This window comes from Echinops telfairi, unplaced genomic scaffold (genome assembly GCF_000313985.2).
Source record: "Echinops telfairi isolate 266 unplaced genomic scaffold, ASM31398v2 ScPeMD7_16;HRSCAF=60, whole genome shotgun sequence".
NCBI lineage: Eukaryota > Metazoa > Chordata > Mammalia > Afrosoricida > Tenrecidae > Echinops > Echinops telfairi.
The window spans coordinates 4,309,819-4,334,095 of record NW_022103913.1 but is presented as its reverse complement, the minus strand read 5'-3'; the positions used below and the strand labels follow the sequence as shown (position 1 = coordinate 4,334,095).

The following is a 24,277-nucleotide window of genomic DNA, read 5'->3' as shown; positions in this document are numbered from 1 at the left end:
AATGGTTACTCCTTTAGTTGTACTGTGATTGAACAGTTGATTCTAAAACAGGATGTGATGTGATTAAGCCTGACGGAGAGGGAAAAATAAACTCATCGTTGCTGCAAATTCAAAGGGAACCTTCCCCAAATGTAGATACGGGTAATTACAGGGGAACCATCTAAAAGGCAGTACACTTCACATCCAACCAGAAGCTACTCACAAATGGTACCGACCCTTTCACACTCTTTCAACCAAGAACACTGAGAATGTGGAGCTGTGTGTACTCCTCTCCATGGATCTCGGGTTCAGCAGCCAGAAGACATCACCAGCGTCCTACACTCCCATCATCTGAGACACGTGGCAATTGCTCAGGTCTCAGAGGGGTGAGTAGAACGGACAAACATCAGAAAGAGACAAGGACAAGTAAAATACAGCCTTAAAGGAAAGCTTTAAGCTACTATTCAATGTGGGCACTGTCTTCAAATTCAGCTTTGTCAATTAGACCCTTAATCAAAATCAAAGACATTTATGTCACCATCTCAATGAATAAAAAATAGAAGACACATTTTATGAATTATCAACATTCTGTAAAAAAGGGAACAGTGAGGTTATTATACTTAGTACACTTTAGCAAGACGTTTTTTGAAATAAATACAATTTAAACACAGAACACATGGTATCTTTTGTTCCTTAAGAATCCTCCAACCTCCACCTCTGCTGGCTTAGCCTTCAGCCAAACAACAGACAGACCCATTGGGTCAACAAAAATTCCAGCGGGGTAGGCACTCCTTAGAACAACCAGCCGCATCACCTGCCCAGGGATGAAGCTCAAACGGCAGTGGTGGATAGGAAAGGAAGAGAATTGGGAGCAGGAATCACCAGAAGCAAGCAGGACGGACGTGGTTACAAATGGGGTGAGCTGCTGAGTGGCAGACCGATTTCCTCTGTAAACTTAGGCTCAAATCGCAATGACAAGCTCAAAAACAGAATCAGAAACCTTTTTTGATTCATGAACTAAAATTATTATTTAAAAGAAGAATGCTTAGATTTTAGTTGAATAAGGAAGGATTAAGGCAGTGTCGTGAAGCTCAAACAAATGAGCTTATCTGTGAGAGATGGATTGGGCTCCTATTTGGATGTTGAACCATTATGGCTTTCAACATCAATACGAATGTCTCAGACGTCTACATTTCTCCAGTTATACTTTGCTTTTAAGGGCATAGACTTCGAATAGCCCACTTCATTCAAGAGAGTGAATTCCATATAATTCTGGAACAAAGTGTGAAAGATACTTGATCCAGAACTATTAGCACAAATGCTCAACAACAATGTTCCGATGCACTGTCAACCCAAGTATGAAAAAAAGGAGGAGGCGTCCCCAATAAAACGATTTTAAAAAGGAAAAGGAAAAAAAGGAGGATACATAACTCCCCCAATAGGATGGCTTTTGGAATTTGCTACAAAACAGAAGACACAGAAGTCTCGAGGTACTGGTGCCAGAGCAGTCTTCCTAAGGTTTGGGGTTTAAAAATAAGTTTCTGTTCGTTTATTTGCTTTTCAAAAGAGCAGTGCTTTTCCTTCAGGTTGTGCTAACTGATCTCCACGTGGTCCTTGTAGTGTTGGTGTTTCAGGAGCTCGGTCTCTTCTGTGCAGACTGTGAGCACGCCGCCGGTGCGGCCGCAGCTGCGTTCAGTGTCAGGTCCCGGTATACCAATTCATGGAGCGCTTCACGGCTTTCCCCCAGTTTTCCATGCTCATCTCGTACTCCTGCCACTTCTTCTGTGGCTTGAAAACCATCTCGCTTTCCCTCAGTCTCTTCAGTTCCTCCTTGTCTGTCCAAAGCCCTACAGATTAAGAAAAATAAAATGATTCTCTCCTTTTAAGGTAGTAATGGGTCTATCCAGATCATCCACTCTACGTGTGCTGGAGCAACACTGAACAACTATCTTTTAAAAGCATAATCCAAACTATGTTGTTGCTTTTGAATTTTGTAAACTTGACTATTCTGGGAATAAATAGAGCAGGATTACCGATCTTTGGGTCTTAACTCTCAGGCTTCCTCCTATGTGGCAGGTACCGGGTCACTTTGAGAGCAGCCAGACACCCCCTCATTTAAGTTAAGGATTTACCATTCAAGTAAAATACCGCTTTTAAGTACCAACCCAAACTCACAGCTGTGGAGTTGATTCTGACTCCTAGTGACCCTCCAGGACAATAGAACTACCCCTGTGGGTGTCTGGGACCTTTAATCTTTGTGACGGTAGAAAGGTTCATCTTTCTCCCATGAAGCAGCTGGTGGTTTTGAACTGCTGACCAGTGGTTAGCCCAACATGTAACCCACTACCCCACCAGGGCTATCCAATTAGAATAAATGAAAAATAAGCTTCTTCTTTGTGGGGGGGGGGGTGTCACTACAGCTTGAGGTCAGTGATGGCTAGGCATAAGATCTAAAGTTGGAAATCAGTCTGAGTTTTCTTTTCAAACAACAGCATTTCACACGACTTGATTTAAATTCTAAAGGACAGGTCTGTTAGGCACTTAGCAGCAAACAGGAAGATTTGCTGGTTCAGATCCACCTGGCAATTCTGTGGAAGAAAGGCCTGTCAGTCTGCTCTTACTATGATTTCAGCCCAAAAAGCCCTCTGGGGGCAGTTCTACTCTGTCACACAGAGACACCCAGAGCCGAAATCTAGTGGCCCCCAAAGCATAACAACAATATGTCAATGCCAGTTCAAAATGACACTGTAGTTGTAGCAGAAAACACTTTGTAAGAGAATCATGTGATTTATAATGGGAGCAACATGAGAACACATTTATAATTATTATTTAAAAGGTGAAATGATATAGGTGTCTTGTTAATAAACTGGCTTCATTTTATCTACATAGATGACTTAATATGGTCTACAAGCGCTCCTTGTCCTTAACAAAAAATGAGCTGATAAATAATATTATGTTTTTCTAATTTTTTTGTCAAGTCACACGAAAAAACCCCAATGATTTACAAGGTCAGCATTTTAGAGTACGGACATTTCAAGATAATCCAGTTGTTCTTTAAAAAGACTAAAAACCTTGGGCTTTGGACCATAGTCTTAGGGGATATCAAGTCAAGTGGCACAACACAGTTCATGAAGAAAATGTTCTCCAGCCTACTGTGTTGAGCAGTGACCGGGGTCGTCCAAGGCTGTGAGTGGCAAAACTGCTCCAGTGAAATTATTGATCCCTCCTCATCCAGAATAAACAAGAACCAAGAAAAGCAAAGAATCAGGGCAATACTCAGGGCAAAGGACCCGTGGACCACGTGAGGGTCCCATGACCCTGACACCAGAACAATAGACGGTGCCCGGCAGCTGCTCCGACCCCTCTGAAAGGGAGCACAGCAAGGGCCTGGGCAGAGGAGAAAAGCAATAGGGGGAAACTCAAAATCAGAAAAGACACTGAGTTGATTTCTGGTGAGAGATTGGTGGACTTGGGGCGATGGCCCTTAGTCGCCCTTCAGGCTCACCTCACTGACTCACCTTCCTGCGACTGCATTGGGACTGCCCGCCATCCGTGACACAAAAGAAAAGGTGTCTGACATATTGAATGAGAAACCAATTGACTCTATAAAACTTCACTCAATTCACATACAAAATAAAAATAGTTTTCATTAGTGCTCTACAGTTTGATAAATCCAATCAAGAAAATATCAATTTTCTACTCTGTAAGAAAATATAGACCTCTGGGTCTATATGAATCAAGAGATATGATGTTTTTTGTTTGTTTGCTTGCTTGTATAAGCAATATTAGAGTGCTTATGCCAACTTGATTTATCCTGTCTAATTTATTTAATTTACAAGTATTGTTTTAAGAATGGGAGAAGTTATTGAATGGAAGGCTTCCCTTATGATTCTCGAGTTGTTCTATGGGAGTTGAGTGAAATATGCAAAGAAATATAATCAACTACATTTGCAAATGGGACTGATTTATTTTTTTACTGACTGTGGGCTTTATTAGGGAAGTTAACAGGTTAGCATTCCGAAATGCTCCGGATACAGTTAGGAGGTAAGGACAACCCTCTCAGGCATTCCCCCAGGCATGCGTCCCTGGTCTTCGGCCTCTCCTTGCTCTGGCAATGTGGCAAAGTTCTTTCAGCTCTTTTGATGAGTACCCCCAATGACAGTCCACTCCACCGTAAGCCTCAGACCAAAGGCGCTCAGTTCTATCTCCATCAGTCAGCAAACCTCTCTCCCCTTCTTAAGTGCCTGAAGGCACAAGCTAGCCTTCTTCCTGAAGAGACTAAGCATTCTCACGTTGTGGGCCAGAGCCCGCTGCAGTCTTGTACTCTTGGTTGTTTCTACTGTCATATCTTCTTGTCTCCTGGTTCAAAGAGACTCAGTGCACAGGTATCTCAGGGTCCAAATGACATGCTCCACTCCTGTGTTTTTCTCTTGATGGAGTTGGGGTCCCCATTCCTGTTTCTGAGAGGGCTCATTTAAAACCCAGCCAGATGGCTAAACTGACCAATCCCCGTGTTGAGTTCCATCCACTGTGTGTATGGCTGCAACGGAATCATTTGGTGGGCATGACAAAACCCACGGCCAGAAGAGCCCTATCGATGACTTCACTGCGTGGAGTTGGAGGTTGGAAGGCCGAGGAGAAAGGACATCCAAGGCAGGAAACAGCCTGGTTGGAATTGTCACCCACTGCTGATGGGAATGTAAGCTGGTACAGCCACCAGGCAGAGCAGTTCCACTGGTCTCCGAAGCGTTGCACGTTGTTGCTGGTCATGGCGTCGGTAGGCGTGGTTCTGACGTGTAGTGAGCCCACACACAACGGAGAGAAAATGCTGCCTGGCCTGCGCCATCCTCACCATCACTGCTCTGCTGGCGCCTGTTGTCGCAGCACTGTGTCCATCCGTCTCGTTGAGGGTCTTCCTCGTTTTCACTGACCAAGCATGCTGCCCTGCTCCAGGAACCGGTCCTTCCTGATAACGTGCAACTGAAGCTAGAGCAAGTCTCTCCATCCTTGAGTCTAAGGGGCTTTCTCGTTATACTCACAGTTCCTCTGGACCATTTTTCTGTTGGTTCGCCTGACCTTTACGGGGTAGTCAATATTCTTTGCCAACACCACCATTGCCATGCTTCCGTTCTTCTTTCACCATCCAGCTTTCACTGGTATATGAAGAGACTCAAATGATCATGGCTTGGGTCAGGGGCACCTCAATCCTCAAAGTTTTGTAAGATTCTAAAGAGGTCTTTTGTAGCAAGCTTGTCCAAGGTAATGCATCATCCCGTTTTTTGACTGCTACTCCTGTGGACATTTATTGTGGATCCAAGTAAAACAAAATCCTAGACAAGTTCAGTATTCCCTCAGCTTCTCATGATGTTGCTTATTAGATTTGTTGTCCAGTGCCAACTGCTTGCTCTACGCAGATATCTATTGCCTTTCTACAATGTGTGGGACTTGTTCACTGTCTTCCTTGTGTCTTGTGCATCACCATCCTTGGTAGAAGGAAATCCACCCCCACCCCCCACGCCAGAGTGATGAGCCTGGTCAATTCACAGGGTTATTGCCAAGGCTGGTAGGCGTGCCTCCAACATGACTTCAGGAGTCAGGTCCGCAGCGGGACTGATTATTTAAAGGAAACTGATTTTTTCAACTTGCTAATCAAACATTAAACAGTGAATACATAAAAATGATGGTCTTACTTTTATTCTTCATTACCACATTTTAAATAGAATAACATTTAAATTAAACTTACCCAGATCCATACTTTTTGAATATGTACCTTTAATATATTTTACTAATAGCTTTAAACTTTTAACTGTGAAATATATACATATATATTTTTGTCCCAGGCATTACACTCCTACATAAAGGAAAACATTAAAATATAACCCGTGTCTCAAGGAATCATCCTGTTCCCTAGGGTGTATTCTAATTGGCCTCCCACCTCCATTCAGTCCCCCTGCCCACTAATCCTTCTATAACTGTCGAAGTGTTCTGTTCCGTGATGATCTGTCCATGTTGCTCCCTGTTTAAAATTCTCCAGTGGCTCTCCATTGCCTTCAGGACCAAGTCCAGAGTCCTCTTTATAAAAAAATCCACCACAAATGGACAGTGTAAGACATGAAATAACAACAATAATATATAATTGATCAAGGATTCACAAGGGTGGAAGGATGGGGGAGGGAGGGGCAAAAAGAGGAGCTGATACCCAGAGCTCGAGTAGAAAGAAAATGTTTTGGAAATGCTGATGGCAACATATGTACAAGTGTGCTTAATAAAACTGAATGATGGATTGTCATAAGATCTGTAAGAGTCCCCCAACAAAATGATTAATTAAAAAAAACTCCACCCCAGCTGGACTTCCATGTATCTCGGTTCCCTTGGGCATCCTTATCATCATCCTGGGCATCTTTTGAAGGGCCCGTATCGCAGCATGAGCAGCTTTTCTACAGGAGCACCGCGTCTGCTCTCCTCACCCGGCTGTCTAGCAGCCCTTCCTGGCTGGACTACACCCTTCCTGGGGGAGCCTGCGCCATTTGCTTACTAGGATGGTTGGGTTTGGCACAGCAGGTTGAACAATCAGTTGATTCATCTGTTTCCACCAGATGACAAGGACTACGTCTTAACTTCTTCCTAGCAGTCACTATCATGTAAAAGGTGCTCACAAGTATCTGAGAAAAGAGAGAGTAGAATGGTGCCTACTGACAAAGACAAGCACACTTACTCAGAAAGTTTACCTAGGAGCTCCTTTGCCAGAGACCTAAGTGGCTGAAAGTTAAATTTCCTTGCCTCATGTTTCCTCTGACGGAAAGAGTAAAGTTGAGGATGGAAGAGAGTCAACCATACCCACCAGCAAGTCACAGGGGTTTTGGTGAACAATAGGAGCCCTGGTGACGTGTTGGGCTGCGATCCACTTGGTTGGCAGTTCAAAACCATCAGCAGCTTCTCAGGAGAAGAGTGGGCTTTCTATTCCCAGAAATAGCTACAGTCTCAGAATGCCACATTGGGCCACTGTGAGTCAGCATTGATTCAATGGCAGGCTGGCAGTGAGAGGCCTATATTGACTGGTTTCAATGGAACTGAGAGATTAGGGCTGACTCGGGGGGAAAAAGTCTGACAATCCACTTTGGAAAATTAGTCAGTGAGGATTCTGAGGATCACAGCAGAACCCAATTCCATGTCGTGCTGGAAGACGAGCCCCTACTTGACAGGCACTCACCAGACACAGCCGCTGAGCAATGGACTCCTGGGGCCAGCCATCGTGAAGATGGCGGAGCCTGGGCAAGGTTTTGTCCTGCTGCGTGGGGCGTCACTGTGAGTCGGGCGGTCTTAAAGGCAACGGACATCAGCAACAACCAGCGGTGCAGATTAAGAACGACGACACAAGCACCAGTTGTTGCACCAATACTTTCCAGACCCTCTCTATAATTTGGGGACTTGGGAAGAGAAATGATGCATTTAAGAAGTAGTTTACAGGGAAGCTTGTTCTTAGGAAATCCACACATACCAAGAGCAAGGCCAGCCAGAGAAGCTGCACCCCAGCAGGACATGTCGACCTGTACAGGCCTGTCTATGTTCTCGTTGATCAGGTCTGAGGTCATCTGCATGATAAAGTTGTTCCTGCAGACTCCACCATCTGCCCTGTGGGGAGCACAGCGAAGGGAGCACAGCACCAGTCAGTCTTTGCAATTGGGCCACAGGTGTTGCCTAAAGTCTCAATCTCATTTTACAAGTTTAACATTCTAATTCCAAAAATCACATCACTTAGCATGGACTTGATGATAGGGGTCCTTGCTGGGCAATTTTGAAACTTTTTCCTTTATTCTGCCCCACAATTACCCATCTGCCCTGTTTGTTCTGCAGCTACTTCAAACTAAACCCAATACAATAAAAAGTAACATTTAGGCAAAGTAGTCAGAAAGTTGATGATCCCCAAACACAAGGAAAGCCACCTGTCTAAAAAGGAGATATTATAAGATCTGCATTGTGGCAAGGTCCTCCCAAATTCCACAAATCTGATATGAGCCTTTCTTTTCTCTCCAAATTCCTATGAACAAGAATTTGGTTGCCAAGAAGTGACGTGTAAATTCTCTTCGAAATCATGAATAATTGCAATGGCACAATGCTCACAACAGCTGGCACTTACTGAATGCCCCTCGGGCCATGCCCTGGGTCATGCCCCGGACCACGTGGTCTGCACCAACTCACCCGCCTCACCAGCAAGTAGGGGCTGGGCTGTGGGACAGACCTGACTCAAGCTCTGTTGCTTTTCTTCACTAAAAAGTGTCTATTCCTTCAAGGATGGCATTTCTAGTGGCTTCAGGGAATAAACCTTAAAAACCATGTCCCTGTCACAATAATTAACCCGAAATGACTTTATGAGAACCCTCAGAAATGTCAAGTCTAACTTCTAATTCCATTTACTGGAAACACAGTGTAACCAGCCGTCCTACTGCTGACCCCATGGGGCTCAGAGTAAACCTTTGCTCTCTAGGGTTTGTGGGGTCACATTTTCAGAAATAATCCACCAGGCCTTTCTTCCAAGGCACCTCTGTGTCGACTTTTCAGTTAGTCTCTGAATGCATTCACTGTGCACCACCCGGGGACAGAAAGCATGAAATAACAGACACAAACCGGACTCTTGTTATGGGAATGTGGATCTCTTTCTGCAGCATGTCATACAGTTGCTTATTTCTAGTTGAAAAACAAGAAAATGCTTTAGAATGAATTCATCCCACAATAAAACTATCTTTTATACAAATCTAAAAAAGTGTACTGTTACTTACATGACATTTATAAAATTTGCAAAAGAGGTTATCAAAGAAATGTTATGTTCCAGTTATGCTAGCTGGAAGCTGCTGAACAGATGTCAACTAAGCAAAATGCTCAGAGCCTGTCCATTTTGCCTTAAGGAAAAAGACCCTCATTTTTCGCTGTGAGTCAGAATCAACTCAAGAGCAGTGAGACATTTAATCTATTTCTGTTCTTATCAGTGAGATTTAGAGCAATACTCCATCGAATGAAGACTCAAACACTCCCTGGCACTGAGTCGATGCCAACTCCCCGTGACCCTGTAAGGCAGGGCAGAGCTGCCCTGGGTTTCCAAGACCACCAGGCTCGATGGGAGCAGAAAGCCTCAGCTTTCTTTCAAGGAGCAGCTGGTGGTTTCAAACTGCCGACTTTGCAGTTGGTAGCCCAACGAGTAACCACTTTCCGCCTCCCGGGCTCTTTGCTAGATAGCTATTGAGATAACATGCCATAACGAACATCAGGCAGAATGCAATAGGATAAAAATAATCATTTTGTAATCATAGACAATTTTATTTTAAACATTACAAGCATGCCATTTTCATGGCAGTTGCATTCTTAATTTTAATCATCTATACTTGTTTCCTAACAAAATGGTCACAGGGAAATAAACACATAAAATTGTATTAATTCAATATTATTAGCTTGAATTCTTCTGAATGAAACAATATGCTTAAACCTTTGGAAATCCAAATCTATTTTTCTTATAAAAAAGATATTTTAAAAATTATTCTTATGGGAGGAAGGGGGAACCGATTGCAATGATCGAACATGACCACAACCCCGCTTCTCCAGGGGGTCAAATAACAGAAACCATGGTGGGAGGGAGACAGCAGTCAGTGTAAGATATGAAAATAATAATAATTTATAATTTATCAAGGGGTCACAAGGGTGGAGGGGGAGAGGGGGAAAAGAGCTGATATCAAGGGTTCAATAGAAAGTAAATGTCTAGAAAAGAATGATGGCAACATATGTACAAATTTGCTTGATACAATGGATGTAGGGATTGTTCTAAGAGTTGTAAAAGCCCCCAATAAAATGATCTTTTAATTTTTTACAACATCATTTTTTTTCTTTTGGTCTCAGGGTTGCAGACCGTTGTGTGGTCTATTAATCCATTGGGCTAAATGCTGCCACAAGTCTTTTGATTTTCATTGTTTTTCTTTCCTCCAGTCAGAGAGCGACCAATAGTTGCACCTTCCATGGCTGCTCATCACCCCAGTCATGTCTCACCAAAGGAGAATGTGGTCTTTGTGAACATGCCACCACAGTCAGATACGTTTGCACCAAAGGTAAATGCATGTATACAAACATCCTCTGTTAAACCTATATACACACGTTCCTGGGTATACTCCCTCTCTCCATCTCCCACCTTCATGTCCAGTCAAGCATCTCCTCAGAGATCACCACAATGCAGCACTATATACACAGCAGTATTGGCCTAGAAGGGGTCTGGTTAAAACCACCAACTTCTCTGAAAAGGGTCACATTGGAAGATCCTGGACAGAGTAAGAGAAAGCTGTGGGCCAACCCCAAGTCATGAAAAAGACCAGACTATGAGTCAGATAGGCACTAGTGAGGTTCCTAAGACTGGGGTCCTTAGTCACCCTTTAAGTCTGGAACTGAACTCATGTCTGTGGTAGAACATCTCCCCTTTTAGATGGAAAAGGCAGCATTTCTCCAAGGACAAGATACAGATGGTCAGGAGGAGAGAAGGAGGGATGGAAACAAGAGACAGGGAGGAAGGGGGGCAAGTGATGGTACAGGAGGGGGCTGCAACAGATGAGTGGAAATAAAATGTGTATGAATTATTGAATGTAAAACTGATGATCTGCTCTGAAGCACCACCTAATTCACAATTGAAAGTTTAAAAAAGTATTTTTTTCCCAGATAGTTGTACTATTAATATGAAAAAAATTCTGTAAGAAGAGTGCATCATATATAGTGTGAATTAACAGGAAATAAACCCTCAGATAAAAAAGACATTTCAAATGTAGTAGCAAATCAATGAAAGAAAATGGTACTACTTTATGGGAGATGGGCAGTTTAGGGCAAGTTTTGGTACCTGAAAGCTAATGACTCCAGTATTGCTCGGACGAGATGGTATTTACTGGTGGAAGGCTTCAAACCCATAAAAGAGGCACACGCACAGGGGTCATTCACTGGAGCCTAAAGTAAAAGATAAGAATGTAGTCTTATTGTTCTAAATTATATATATATATATTCTTGAAGAAATATTGCATGATAAAAACATAACCATTCAGAAGAAAATAATGTATCCTTAAATAATGTAACAATAAATTATAGCCCAAAGCTTATACTAAGTTAAATATTAGGAAACATTTTTAACAAGTTTTATACAAAGTTGAGTCAAAAATGTTGAAGTTAGCAGCATCTTCTATATTAGCTCATATCAAGAAATATGTTGCTATTAAATAGATGTTGCTGCTATTATTAAGGTGCCATCAGGTCAGCCCTGACTGACAGGATAACTATGCACACAAGAACACAAAACTGCCCAGGCCGGTGCCATTCTTGTAAGAGTTAGATTTGAGCTCCTGTTCATAGTCACTGCCCATCACTCTCATAAAGGGTCTACTTCTGTTTTGCTGACTTTCTCGTTTACCAAGCATGATGTGCATCTCCAGGGAGTGGCCCCTCCTGATGACATGTCCAAAGTATGTGAGACAAAATCTCACCATCCATAACCATTCTGAAGAAAATAATGTATACTTTAATAGTGCAATAATAAGTTATAGTCCAAAGATTACACTAAATTAAATATTAGGAAAAGATGATACGCCTTCACTAAAATCAGGCTGAATGCAATAAAAGTAGAGAGAGGTAAACATCTCTCTAGTAGTCTCTGCTTTCAGTCTAGATCCATCTGACATCAGCAATGGCTTGAATTTCTGGCTGCTCCCTGTTGATGTGCTGCTGCAAACCATTGTTGAATGATTTGCAGCAAAATTTTACTTGCATGTGATATTAATGATATTGTCTGATAATTTCCACACTCTGATGGGTCTCCTTTCTTAGGAATGGGCGCAAATGTGGATTTCTTTTAGTAGGTTGGTCAGGTAGCTGTCTTCCAAATTACTTGGCATCCATGAGTGAGCGCTTCCAGTGCTTCATTAACTTGTTGAAACACTTCCTGGAGCTTGTGTTGGAATAATGCCTTCAATGTATCGTCGACAACTTCCTTCAGCACCATCTGTCCTTGATCATATGGCACTTCTTACTTCAATACCTCAGTCCTTGATAATCTAGTGAAGTCTATAATCAATGTGCTTTTTGTGTGTTGAGAAATGGCATTTGCAATGGATCAGTTCTTGCATGTAAATTCGAGCATACAATTTCTGGTGTTATTTCTGTCATTAAGGCCACACTTTCCACTTAATTATCCTTCATTATTTTCAACTTTTCATTCCAATCATCAGTACCATATGTACTCAAGTATAAGCCGAGTTTTTCAGGATGTTTTTATGTAGTTTTTTGGGTAAAATTAGGTGCCTCAGCTGATATTCAGGTCGGCTTATATTCGAGTATAGACAGTAAATATCAAGTGTAGCTTGACTATGTTTGATCAATTTCAGACTGCAGAATTTGATTAGTCATCATTTTTAAAAATGTTTGGCATTAGCAGTTGGTGCATGAATTTGAATAGTTACATTAATTGGTGTTCCTTATGGGTGTATAGATATCATCCTATCAACGACAGCACTGTACTTGAAATGTCCTTTTTGATGATGCGTGTGGTACCACCCCGGCTCCTCAAAGCTTGTCCACTGCTCCCTCCCCAGCAGATGCTGTGAGAAGTTGAAGCTAGGACGAGAATGAGCCTTCAACAGCCTGACACAATCTTTTCAGACCTGGTGGACTGAACTCCAAATCTACTACAAGTCGACAATTTTATCCCTTTGGGAAGTTGATACACTTCCAGAATAAGGTTTGTCATCAGTCAAAATTTCACCTTTTTTCAAAACAAGAAAACCACTCAGACACTTGAGTTTTTCCCATAGCACTGTCCTTGTAAGCTGTAGTCAACATCACAACAGTTTCTGCGGCATTTTTCCCAAGTAGGAAATAAAATTTCACAGCCGCATGTTGTTCTCTTAAATCGGCCATCACAAAAAACAGGCTTGAGTGAACCTGCTTTTATAATAAAATTCACTGTGACCAGAGAGAACCCTCCCAGCTACAACACTGGGTGCACTAACTCAGAGTGCCTTGCTTGATGCTCACCTAGCAGGAAAAACGCATACTACGAAAGCTCCAGTCCACCCAGTGCAATTAAAAAAAAAAATCATTTTACTGGGGGCTCATACAATTCTTATCACAATCCATACATCCATCCATTGTGTCAAGCACAATTGTTGCCGTCATCATTCTCAAAATATTTGCCATCTACTTGAGCCCTTAATATCGGCTCCTCATTTTTCCCCTCCTTTCCCCCTCCCCCACGAACCCTTCATAATTCATAAATTATTATTATTTTGTCATATGTTACACTGTCCAATGTCTCCCCCCACCCACTTCACTGCTGTCCATCCTCCAGGGAGGAGGCTACACATAGATTCTTGTAATCGGTTCCCCCCACCCAGTGCAATTTTTTTGGTACTCTCTCACTCCCCCAAATCCAGGGTTTTTTGGTACCCCGTCATACTCCGGGCTGCTAAAAGAATACACAAATCTGTTTTGGAAGAAGTACAATGGATTGATCCTTGGAAGTGATGATGGTATGACTTCATCTCATGTACTTTACATGTATTATCAGTAGAGACCAATCCCTGGAAGCCATTGCTCGGTAAAGTAGAGGGTCTGTGAAAAAGTGGAAGACCCTCAATGACATGGATTGACCCAGCGGCTGCAGCAATGGGTTCAGACATGTAATTGTGCAGATGGTACAGAATCTGGCAGTGTTTTGTTCTGCTGTACACAGGTGTGTTAGTCTGGGTTGACTAGAGAAACAAATCCAGAGAGTCACTCTTGTGTGTAAGAGAGAGCTTTATATCAAAGAGCAATTGTATTTTGAGGAAACAGCCCAGTGCTGTCCTGATCAAGCCCATAAATCCAATATTAGCCCATATGTCTGATACTAGTCCATAAATTCCTTTTCAGACTCACACAGAACTTGCAATGATGCTGAACACAGGAAGTTCACAGGCCAGTGGGTGAAAAGTCTTGTGGAATCAGTGGCAGTGGAAGCGTCTCACGCCTGGCATGCGTCTCCATGTGGCTCCTCCAGCCCTCTGAGTGTGGCTCTTCAACAGGAAGGTCAAGCAGAGAGACTGTGCTCTGACAGGTCTCAGCAAGTCTCCTCTTGCCTTGTCAACAGGAAGCCGAAGGCAGAGAGAGAGAAAGTTCCCAGAATCCTCATGAGAAGGGCATGCCCACAAGGAGGCATCATCAGGCTGTCTGTAACCTGACTGACAAGCTAGACTCCACTCAATACTCTCAAGTTGACACGAGATTATGTAACTGGCACAATCGAGTTGCTGTGAATAGGAACTGACAGAACTGAATCTGCAGCATCTAACAATATACTTTTAAGCTTTTTTAATAGGGATGGGAGGTGAGAAGTTAAAAACAGAGTTACCAAGACAAAGTAGCAACTAATGTTTTTGTTGCTTTTCTTTTTACCTGCAATCCACTAAAAGATGGAACAAAATAAACTCCCTCAGCATCTTCCAAATGTTTGGCCATTTTTTCAGACTCATCAGCATCTGTGAAAAGATCTGCAAAAAAAAACCCAAACAGAAAGATGATACATGATTGGTATTTACCTGCAGCCACATTTAAATGAACATAATGCAAATGTCTTTTAACTTACACTATATTGTTTGAGCACCGCATGCATCCTCACAGTGCATAGGTTTATGAGCCCACGAAGGGGCAAAGGAGCCTGAAGATCTTCTCAGACAGACTTTCTGGGATGCAAAACTTACTGCCTTCTTATAAGTATGAATGTTCTTTGGCATTAAAATGCAATTTTCCTGAAAAAAGAGCCATCCTAATTTTGTGATGAAAGGATCATCATCTACCTATTAATAACCCTACCTATAAAATCCAAGACAATTAAATGGAAAATTATCCCCTCTAACAAGTTCAGCAGCAACCATGGTGGAACAACGGGCCCAAGTTTGGGATGTCTCAAACACATTAGCTGATCACGCAGAAAAACGAGTCTGTCTGTCTTGGAGGAAACCCGAAAGAGCAGTTCTGTTCTAATCCTATAGGGTCACTAAGAGCAAGAACGGACGGACTTGATGGCAGTGGGTTTGCTTTTTTTATGCTTTGGTGAATGTGTGAATGTGTGCTGTTGTAATATTGCAGCTCGATTTTGAATTTCCATGCTGACATTTATAAAGTGGATATTTCTTTTTTTTTTCAGTGTTCGCTAGATTGACTCTTTATTATTATTTTTTAAATCATTTTATTAGGGGCTCATACAACTCTTATAACAATCCATACATACATCAATTGTGTAAAGCGCGCTTGTACATTCATTGCCCTCATCATTCTCAAAACATTTCCTCTCCACTTAAGCCCCCGGCATTAGGTCCTCATTTTTCCCCTCCCTCCCCGCTCCCACCTCCCTCATGAGCCCTTGATAATTTATAAATTATTATTTTGTCATATCTTGCCCTGTCCGACGTCTCCCTTCACCCACTTTTCGGTTGTCCGTCCTCCAGGGAGGAGGTCACATACAGTTCCTTATAATCGGTTCCCTCTTTCCAACCCATTCTCCCTTTACCCTCCCAGTATCGCCACTCACACCACTGGTCCTGAAGGGATCATCCGCCCTGGATTCTCTGTATTTCCAGTTCCTATCTGTACCAGTGTACATCCTCTGGTCTAGCCAGACTTGCAAGGTCAAATTCATGTCATGATAGTGGGAGCGGGGAGGAAACATTTAGGAACTAGAGGAAAGTTGTATTTTTCATTGTTGCTACATGGCACCCTGACTGGCTCGTCTCCTCCCCGACACCCCTCTGCAAGGGGATCTCCAGTGGCTTACTAATATAAAGTGGATATTTCTAGGATTCAAGGAACATTTCATTGGGCATTTGGACATCTTAGTTGGTAAAGTGCTCTTTCAAATCTTTGCTCATTTTTCTAGTTGGTTCATAGGAATTTTTCTTTTTGGATATGAATCTTATGTAACTTAATATTACTGCTACTTTTTAACTCCCTTAGCAGGGTCTTTTAATAACATAAGTACATAATTTGTAATTAGCTCAAATTTTCTTTTATCATTAATGCATTTTGTGTACAAAATACTTACTCCAAATATCAATATACTCGTCTATATTTTCTTCTAAAAACTTTTTGGTAGTAGTCCACATTTAGAACAAGTAGGAATTGAGTTTTCCTGGTGTGAGACAGGGGTCAAGATAATATTTGCTTTTTCCATCATGATATTCCATGGACCTGGCACCACTGATGGGAAAAATGTCCTTTACCTACTGTACTAGAGATCACCTTTCAAACCTATGTAAATTCAGATAATTTAAGAAAATAAGTTATAGCATTGATTCTAGTCATGGACACGTTTTAATTTTTATGTATTTTAAATGGTGTTACACAACCCCTCCAGACTTTTGTGAACATAAAAAAAAGATATTAAACTATTTTGAAACTGTCAAGTGTGATATAAATATAAAATTAAAAGTTACATAGATTCATATCCAGAAAGAAAAATTACTATGCCCCATCTAGGAAAATGTGCAAAGATTTGAATAAGCCATTTACAAACTAGAATATCCAAATGCCTGGTGAAATGTTTCTTGACTAAGAAGAAATAGTCAACTTTACTAGTCAACAGGGTAATACAAAATGTAACATGAAAAATTAATACAAGTCCATGAAGGTATCGTATATACTTGAGTATGAGCCGAGTTCTTCAGCACTATTTTTTCAGATTTACTCCTTAGATAACTTCATTCTTTTTTGTTTCTGTTTAAAAAAATCATTTTATTGGGGGCTTGCACAACTCTTATCACTATCCATACATCCATCCATTGTGCCAAGCACATTTGTACATATTTGCCTTCATCGTTTTCAGAGCATTTTCTTTCTACTTGAACCCTTGGTATCAGAACTTCATTTTTTCCCCTGCCTCCCTCATGAACCCATGATAATTTATAATTTTTTTTGTCATGTCTTGCACTGTCCGACGTCTCCCTTTACCCCTTTGTCTGCTGTCCATCCCCCTGGGAGGGGGTTATAGGTAGGTCATTGTGATCAGTTCCATCTTTCTTCCCCCACCTTCCCCTTATCCTCCTGGTATGGCTACTCTCAACACTGGTCTGGAGGGGTTTATCTATCCTGGATTCCCTCTGTTTCCAGCTCTTATCTGTACCCATGTGCATGCTCTGGTCTAGCCAGATTTGTAAGATAGAATTCGGGTTATGATAGTTGGAGGCAGGAAGCATTAAAGAACTAGAGGAAAGCTGTATGTTTCATCGGTGCTATATTGCACCCTGACTGGCCCGTCTTTTCCCCACGACCCTTCTGTAAGAGGATGTCCAATTGCTTACAGATTGTCTTTGGGTCTCCACTCCGCACTCCCCACCTCATTAACATTATGCTTTTTTGCTCTGGGTCGACACCTCATGATCACACAGGCTGGTGTGCTTCTTCCATTTGGGCTTTGTTGTTTCTCAGCTAGATGGCTGCTTGTTTATCTTCCAGCCTTTAAGACCCCAGATGCTATATCTTTTGATAGTCAGGCACCATCAGCTTTCTTCACATTTGCTTATGCTCCTGTTTTGTCTTCAGCGATCATTCAGCAGTTTTTGTGGTAAAATTAGGTGCCTTGGCAGATATTCGGGTCGGCTTATACTCGAGTATATATGATAAGTCAAAGGCACTGCAACTGTGATGTACTAGGCAAAGGACTAGTTTCTAAAATCTATAGAAAACCGCAACAGTTCAACAGTAAAAAAATTGGCAGAGGGCATGAACAGAGAGTTCTTGAAAGAAGGCATTCAAGAGGCCACTAGACCTATGAACAAATGCTCATAATCACTAGCCACTCAAGAAATGCACACCAAAACAATGAGATACTAACATTAGTATTAACAGCAACGTCCAAAAAAAAACAACAACCCCCAAACCCAAACAATATCAAATGCTGCAGCGGGTATGGAGGAATTGGAACCCTCATACACTACCGGAGGGATCTGTAAAACTGTACAGCCACAGTAGAAAACATTATGGTGGATCTGAATACAACTGGAATAGAAATACCACAAAACCCAGCAAGCCCTCACTGGGTATATACCCTGAAGAAATAAGGAACAAAGCAGCTGGATGTGACAGATGTTCACTGCAGCACTATTCACAACAGCACAAAGATGGAAACAACCTCAATACTTATCAGTGGAAGAATGGGTAAAGAAACTTTAGTACACTCTACATAGCTATAGAATGACAGGGGCCAACACATAATTTGGTGCCTCAAATATCAGACTTGTTTCTGGGTATATTTAATCTGCTGATTCCAAAATGGCACTATAACCAACTAGCCGGTTATAGGTCCATATACAGTGCTTCTCTTGGAAGTCTCTAAATACCTACTTCTTTTTCAAATACCTCTTATCTTTTTGTCATATCCTAGAATTTGTGGGTCCAAATTATTCTCCTACTTAAAACTAGAATGATAAATTAATAAATTACTTAACCACTGAAAATCTAGTGGACTACTGTATCCCAGAAGCTAGAGCTGTTAGGTCTGCCAATGCAATTGGCTGAATCAGTGCCTCCCAATAACCCCATGAACAGGCCTAAAAACCAAGACAGCCTGAAACAAACCCTTTTGTTGTTTGGCTATGGAATGATGGAACTGTGAAACATCCCTTGGGTTTGGAGGACATTATACTGAGTGAAGTCGCCAGTTACCAAGAGAGAAATATTGTATGAGACCACTGTTCTAAAAGAAAAAAACAAACAAGATAAGGTCATCACACTAAAAGAAACAGTCCTTGATGGTTCGCAGGGCTGGGAGAGAACCGGAGGAAAGGAAAAGCAATAGGTTAGAGCAGGGGTCCTCAAACTATGGCGCATGGGCCACATGCTGCCTGCCGAGGACATTTATCTGGCCTGCTGGGTGTTTTTGCCCTGTTTGTTTTTCACTTCAAAATAGGATGTGCTGTGTGCATAGGAATTTGTTCAGTTTTTTTAAACTATAGTCCAGCCCTCCAATGGGTCTGAGGGACAGTGAACTGGCCCCCTGTTTAAAAAGTTTGAGGACCCCTGGGCTAGAGGGTGCATAGGTTTTAACTTGGGTGAAGGGAATGGTAACATGAGAGAGCGAAGGGGAAAATAGGAGGGTACAGGGCAAGCTATTGGGCTGTTAGGTAAGTTGCTGAATTCGCTAAAATGTAACCTCCCACCTAATCCACAATATTAAAAAAAAAAAGTATTGCGACTACGGTTCCAGCTCATACTTGCATAGGTTTATTCCAAACAAAATTTGTGTAAGTATGTCTTTATGATAATGGATGGCTGTACACAGGTTCTTTCAGTAATACATCTGTCTTAGTCTTGTTATGTGTATTCCCCCACTCCCCCACACAAAAAAGATACTTTTGTGCCCTGGAGGTCAGGGTTAATAGTAAATTTTAAATAAAAGTCAAGTGGATATTTGCCCAAATCAATGAAGTTTTGCAACAATGATGAAAATATTGACCCACATGATACAAGTTTTGCATGGATCAAGGTTGAGAAGACTTTGAAGATGAGCCAAGAAAGGGAAGCCCTTCAACCTCAACAGATGAAGAAACTGGTATGTCCAGCAACTGATGGTAGACGACTGCAGAATTCCTATTGATATGAGGGCTCTTAAAGTTGGGTTCTCACATGGTTCTGCACTTGAACTAGAAGCGAATACCTTGGCCTCATCATGCTTTTGCTGGATGTGTCAGAAGTATCATGCGAAGATCAACTAGCTCAGTGGTTCTCAACCTTCCTAGTGCCGCAACCCTTTAATATAGTTCCTCATGTTGTGGTGACCTCCCCAACCATAAAACTGTTTTGGTTTTTTTTTTACTAGCTCCTTACGACTTTATTTGAACTTACAGTTCTGGTGACTGACCCTCCATCACAGTCCCTGAGATGAGGGGCTGTGGGTCATCTGCTGTAAGGAGATAGGCCTGCACGGTCTGCTGCAGGCCGCAATCATGTTTTCAATCAGGGTCTATTACCTGGGATTTCATATGGACCCACTTTTACAAACCACTCCAATAACGTGGGCTACAATTGCCATTTCCGTTTCTTTGAAATCAAGCAAGAATTGAAGACACTTATACCTATAATGGCTCTTGGGTGAAGGGAATGGGAACATGACAGAGCGAAGGGGAAAATAGGAGGGTACAGGGCAAGCTATTGGGCTGTTAGGTAAGTTTTAACAAGGGCCCCCTACTTCCTACTGGGATTCACAAAACTTTGACAATCATGCCTTTTCAGTAACCATCTTTGAATCTTTATAAAACATTCAATATATTTCCAAAGAAGCAGTGATCTTTTTTCTTAAACATTGCATTGTGGTTTGGGTGAGAGTTTACAGGCAAGCCAGGTTTCCCATTCAACAACGTACGCTTATTCTGTTTCATGACACGAGTTACAATTCCTTCCATGTATTCGCACTCTTCCCACTTTCTCCTTGGGCTCCTGTTTCCATTCAGTCTTCTGAAGCAATAATACTTTATATGCATACTTAATCAGCTTATAAAATACTTATGTACTATTTCATTCCACTTATATAATCCCAACCAGTGGTTGGGATTTGTCAGCACACAGTTCAATCAATGACTCAGTGCAGGAAAACCTTTGTCCTTGCTCCCAGGGAGTGGGGATGAGTGGTCATCCAGCCTGCCACAGTTCCATATCTATTACATGAAGGCTGTTGAATATTTAAATTAATACAACAAGTTAATAAGAGGGAAGTTAGGGAAGCATCTGTACTTGAAATATGTTAGCGCATTGCAAAAGGGTGAATTTTCTTTCTTTCCTTTTTTTTGGTTATGCTTTTTTGTTTTATTTTTACTTAAAAGATCACTTTATTGGGGGCTCATAGAATTTTCTTCAAAGAACATTCTCATTCCAATTTTTATCTAGTCCATTTTAAGCAAAGTTTGCTTTCCACTATTTAGCTATTCCTGGAAAATAGCAATCTACACTCATGCCACAAATCTCCAGTGGTTATCAGATATACATATATACATATATATTTGGGGGGGTAAATCTTTTTTTAAAAAATCATTTTATTAGGGGCTCATACAACTCTTATCACAATCCATATATACATCAATTGTGTAAAGCGCATTTGTACATTCATTGCCCTCATAAAATTGTTTTCATTGCTACTTCATAACTGTAATTTTGCTATTGTCATGAATTGGGTGAACCTTATGAAAGGGTCATTTAACCCTGAAAGGGGTTGTGACCCACAGGTTGAGAACCGCTGAACTAGCTCAAAGAATTATTTTTCTGTCAGTGTTTTTTTTAAGCAAATTGTATCTGTATCTTGGGACGAATCTTGGATTCCGCAATAGAATCCAGACAAAAAAGTCCAATCAAAAAAGAGGGAATTCTGCTGGCCCACTTAAATCCAAGGCATTGAAGTCAGTTTACAAAGTGATGGGGCCTGTAAAAGGGGTTATCTTGATTGATTCCCTGTAAGTGCACAGGTCGATCATGGGGCTTATTATGAAGTTTTTTCTTTTTAAATTTAAAATTTTAATAATGAGAAAAAGTCCAGGGAAGTTGTATAAGAAGGAATGTTTTTCTTCTGTCACGACAATGTACCTGCTCATTCCTCAAAGATAGCAAGGGTTGGCCTATGAAAAGTTCATTGGGGGACTTCTGGCAAGATGGCAACTGAGTAACACAGACCAGAAGGACTCTGCAGAAATCTGTGCAGAAGAGTTACTAAGAGGGAAATTCCACACTGCTGGGTCACAGGAGGAGCATCATAAAGATAAGTAGGCACAGATCCACTAGGTTTTGAGGAGCTGGAGTCTTTTGGCTTACCACTGTAGAGACCGGCTAGGGTTTGGCCTTAGCCCTGCCACTGTCCGGCCAGAGCCAGGATCATTTGGAGCCAGCCCAAGGGCTTTATCTCAACACACCCACAGCTTGCTGCCACCTCATGGCAGGGTTTAAACCTCTCCAGCTCTGCTGTCAGAGGTCAGGAATTGGGGCTCAGCTATATTGTTACTTTTGTTTCGCTCTCTTCTCTTTCCACCAACAGTCTGTTTTTTTTCTTCTTTTTTTCCTCTTTATTTCTTTTTCACTTCCCTTTTTTCTCATATGCCACTGCTGACCTCCAGGCCACTCCACTTAACCTAGGGCATTTACGCCTGACCTCCACTCAGCTGAGAGAGCTCCATCCTCTGCCACGTAACCTGAGGCTGGGGAAAAGCTACCTGTGTGGCTAGGGGTGCTATTCATGTCCTCTGTGGTCCATGTGACTGAGGGAACTTACTCCTGCCTGCCATAGTGCCTTACACGGCCTAAGGCAGCTCAGCCAACACTCACCAACAGTCCACATTGCTGCGGGAACCTCTGCCCAACATCTGTGGCGATCTAGCTGACCAGGAAAATTCTGCCTACCATTCTTGGTGCTCTACACAAAAGTGGACACACCCACTTACCTTCTGGGGTACTCCCATTGTGGTGCCTTTTGTGGTGGCCCAAGTTGTCGTGGGCCACAACATCACGACTTCTTGTGAGATAACCTAGTGCAGCACCATCCTTGATGGTCCAAAACAATTCAACCAGTGTCCCCTCAGAGGACCATCCAACTTGCCCTCCAAATAACAGAATACTGGTTAACTAGGTAAAGAGTACAGCCAAAGGAGGATAAAGCAGTAGGCCAATTCCAGTGCAATGCGCTGCAGGAGGTTCGAAGAAGCATTCCTATGAGTCTCCCAGAGAGAGTCAGTGCTCTTTGACTCCCTGGAAAATAGCAACTGGTGCCTTTAAAATGACGCAATGCAAACAGCAACCAGCCTCAATGACCTCAACAAAAAACAGGACAAACAAAAGGCAATGGCAGATGTCCTTAACCTAAAATCATGCATAAAAGAAGCAGACATTGAGCTGCCACAGAAAGAAAATTTCAGAATGCTGCTTGGAATCATCCAGGATATGTGGAAAACAATATAGAAAAAGGATGAAATGATAGAGGAGATAAAGTCCATACACCAAAGGTAAATACAAGAATTTAGGGATGAGATAACAAAAACTAGCAGCAGACTCACGGACTTTGCCAACCGACTGGAGGAGGCAGAGCACCACACCAGTGACCTAGAGGACAGCCAAGCAGACTAACAAACACAAACAAAAACCTGATAAAATCATCAGAGAAACTGAAAAAAAACTAAGAGCTATGTCTGAGGCTATAAAGAGGAACAACATCAGAATAATTGGATTACCAGAGGAAGACACAACAAAGAAGTCATCTGCAAAAATAGTGAGAGAAGTATTGGAGGAAAACTTACCCAGTTGAATGAATGTAAACCAGGAAACCATTCAGGAGGCTGAGAGAACACTAGCTATTCTAAATCCCAAGAAAAAGTCAGCAAGGCACATAACAGTTAAACTATCCAACTTGGAGGAAAAGGAGAAAATCATGAGAACAGCTAGGGAAAAACAAAACAAAAAATCACATATAAAGGTTCCCAAATAATATGCTCAAACCTATCAGCAGACACTATGAAGAAGAGGAGTGATTGGAGTAACATTTTCCAAAAATTGAAGGAAAATAACATAAACCCGAGACTACTCTATCCAGCCAAATTATCAGTCAAGATAGATTGGTTTTTGTTGTTGTTGTTTTGTTTTCTTTTGTTGCTTTGTTTTATTCTGTCTTGTTTTTTGTGCATATTATTATATCTGCATGTCTACCTAGATAAGATAGGTGGAATAAAAACCTGGAGGAGACAATGGGACTGATGGTTCAGGTGGGACATATGAGAAGGGGAGGCGGGGGGAAAGGAAGTGGGTGTTAACAAATCCAAGGACAAGGGAACAACAAGTGATCCAAAAACAATGGCGCAGCGGGTGTAGGTGGCTTGCCAGGCCATGATCAAGGGCAATATAACTGAGAGGAATTACTGAAACCCAAATGAAGGCTAAGCATAATCAGTATTATCCACTCTACTTTTATTAAGTGTTTTATTTTATAATTTATAAATCATTTCACTGAGAAAATGTCATTAGAACCAAAGGATAAAAACGATGGCAGAGAAGCCAGCAGTGGACTAGGTTAACGAAAGCATCTTTTCTGTACTGAATTGCTAACCTTAACAGAATGTGGGCAATTAGTTCATTAAAATTTGATAATTGATAGCCGGGCACCATCAGTTTTCTTCACCACATTTGCTTATGCACGCATTTGTCTTTAGCGATCGTGTCGGGAAGGTGTGCATCATGGAATGCCAATTTAATAGAACAAAGTGTTCTTGCATTGAGGGAGTACTTGAGTGGA

The 24,277-nt window shown here is 41.8% G+C and overlaps 1 protein-coding gene across 1 annotated transcript in view; it reads right to left on the bottom strand.

Annotated features, from left to right (window-relative positions):
* Window positions 1-413: 413 nt before the first annotated feature.
* GK5 (glycerol kinase 5) overlaps window positions 414-24,277 on the bottom strand; it is a 91,264-nt gene continuing 67,400 nt past the window's right edge. Inside the window, exons 12-16 of the mRNA XM_013007099.2 lie at window positions 14,422-14,516; window positions 10,844-10,947; window positions 8,605-8,664; window positions 7,478-7,611; window positions 414-1,826 (exon numbers count right to left, since the gene is read on the bottom strand). Coding sequence (XP_012862553.1) covers window positions 1,678-1,826; window positions 7,478-7,611; window positions 8,605-8,664; window positions 10,844-10,947; window positions 14,422-14,516 — 542 coding nt within the window. The 3' untranslated portion in view covers window positions 414-1,677. The remainder of the gene's footprint in view (window positions 1,827-7,477; window positions 7,612-8,604; window positions 8,665-10,843; window positions 10,948-14,421; window positions 14,517-24,277) is intronic.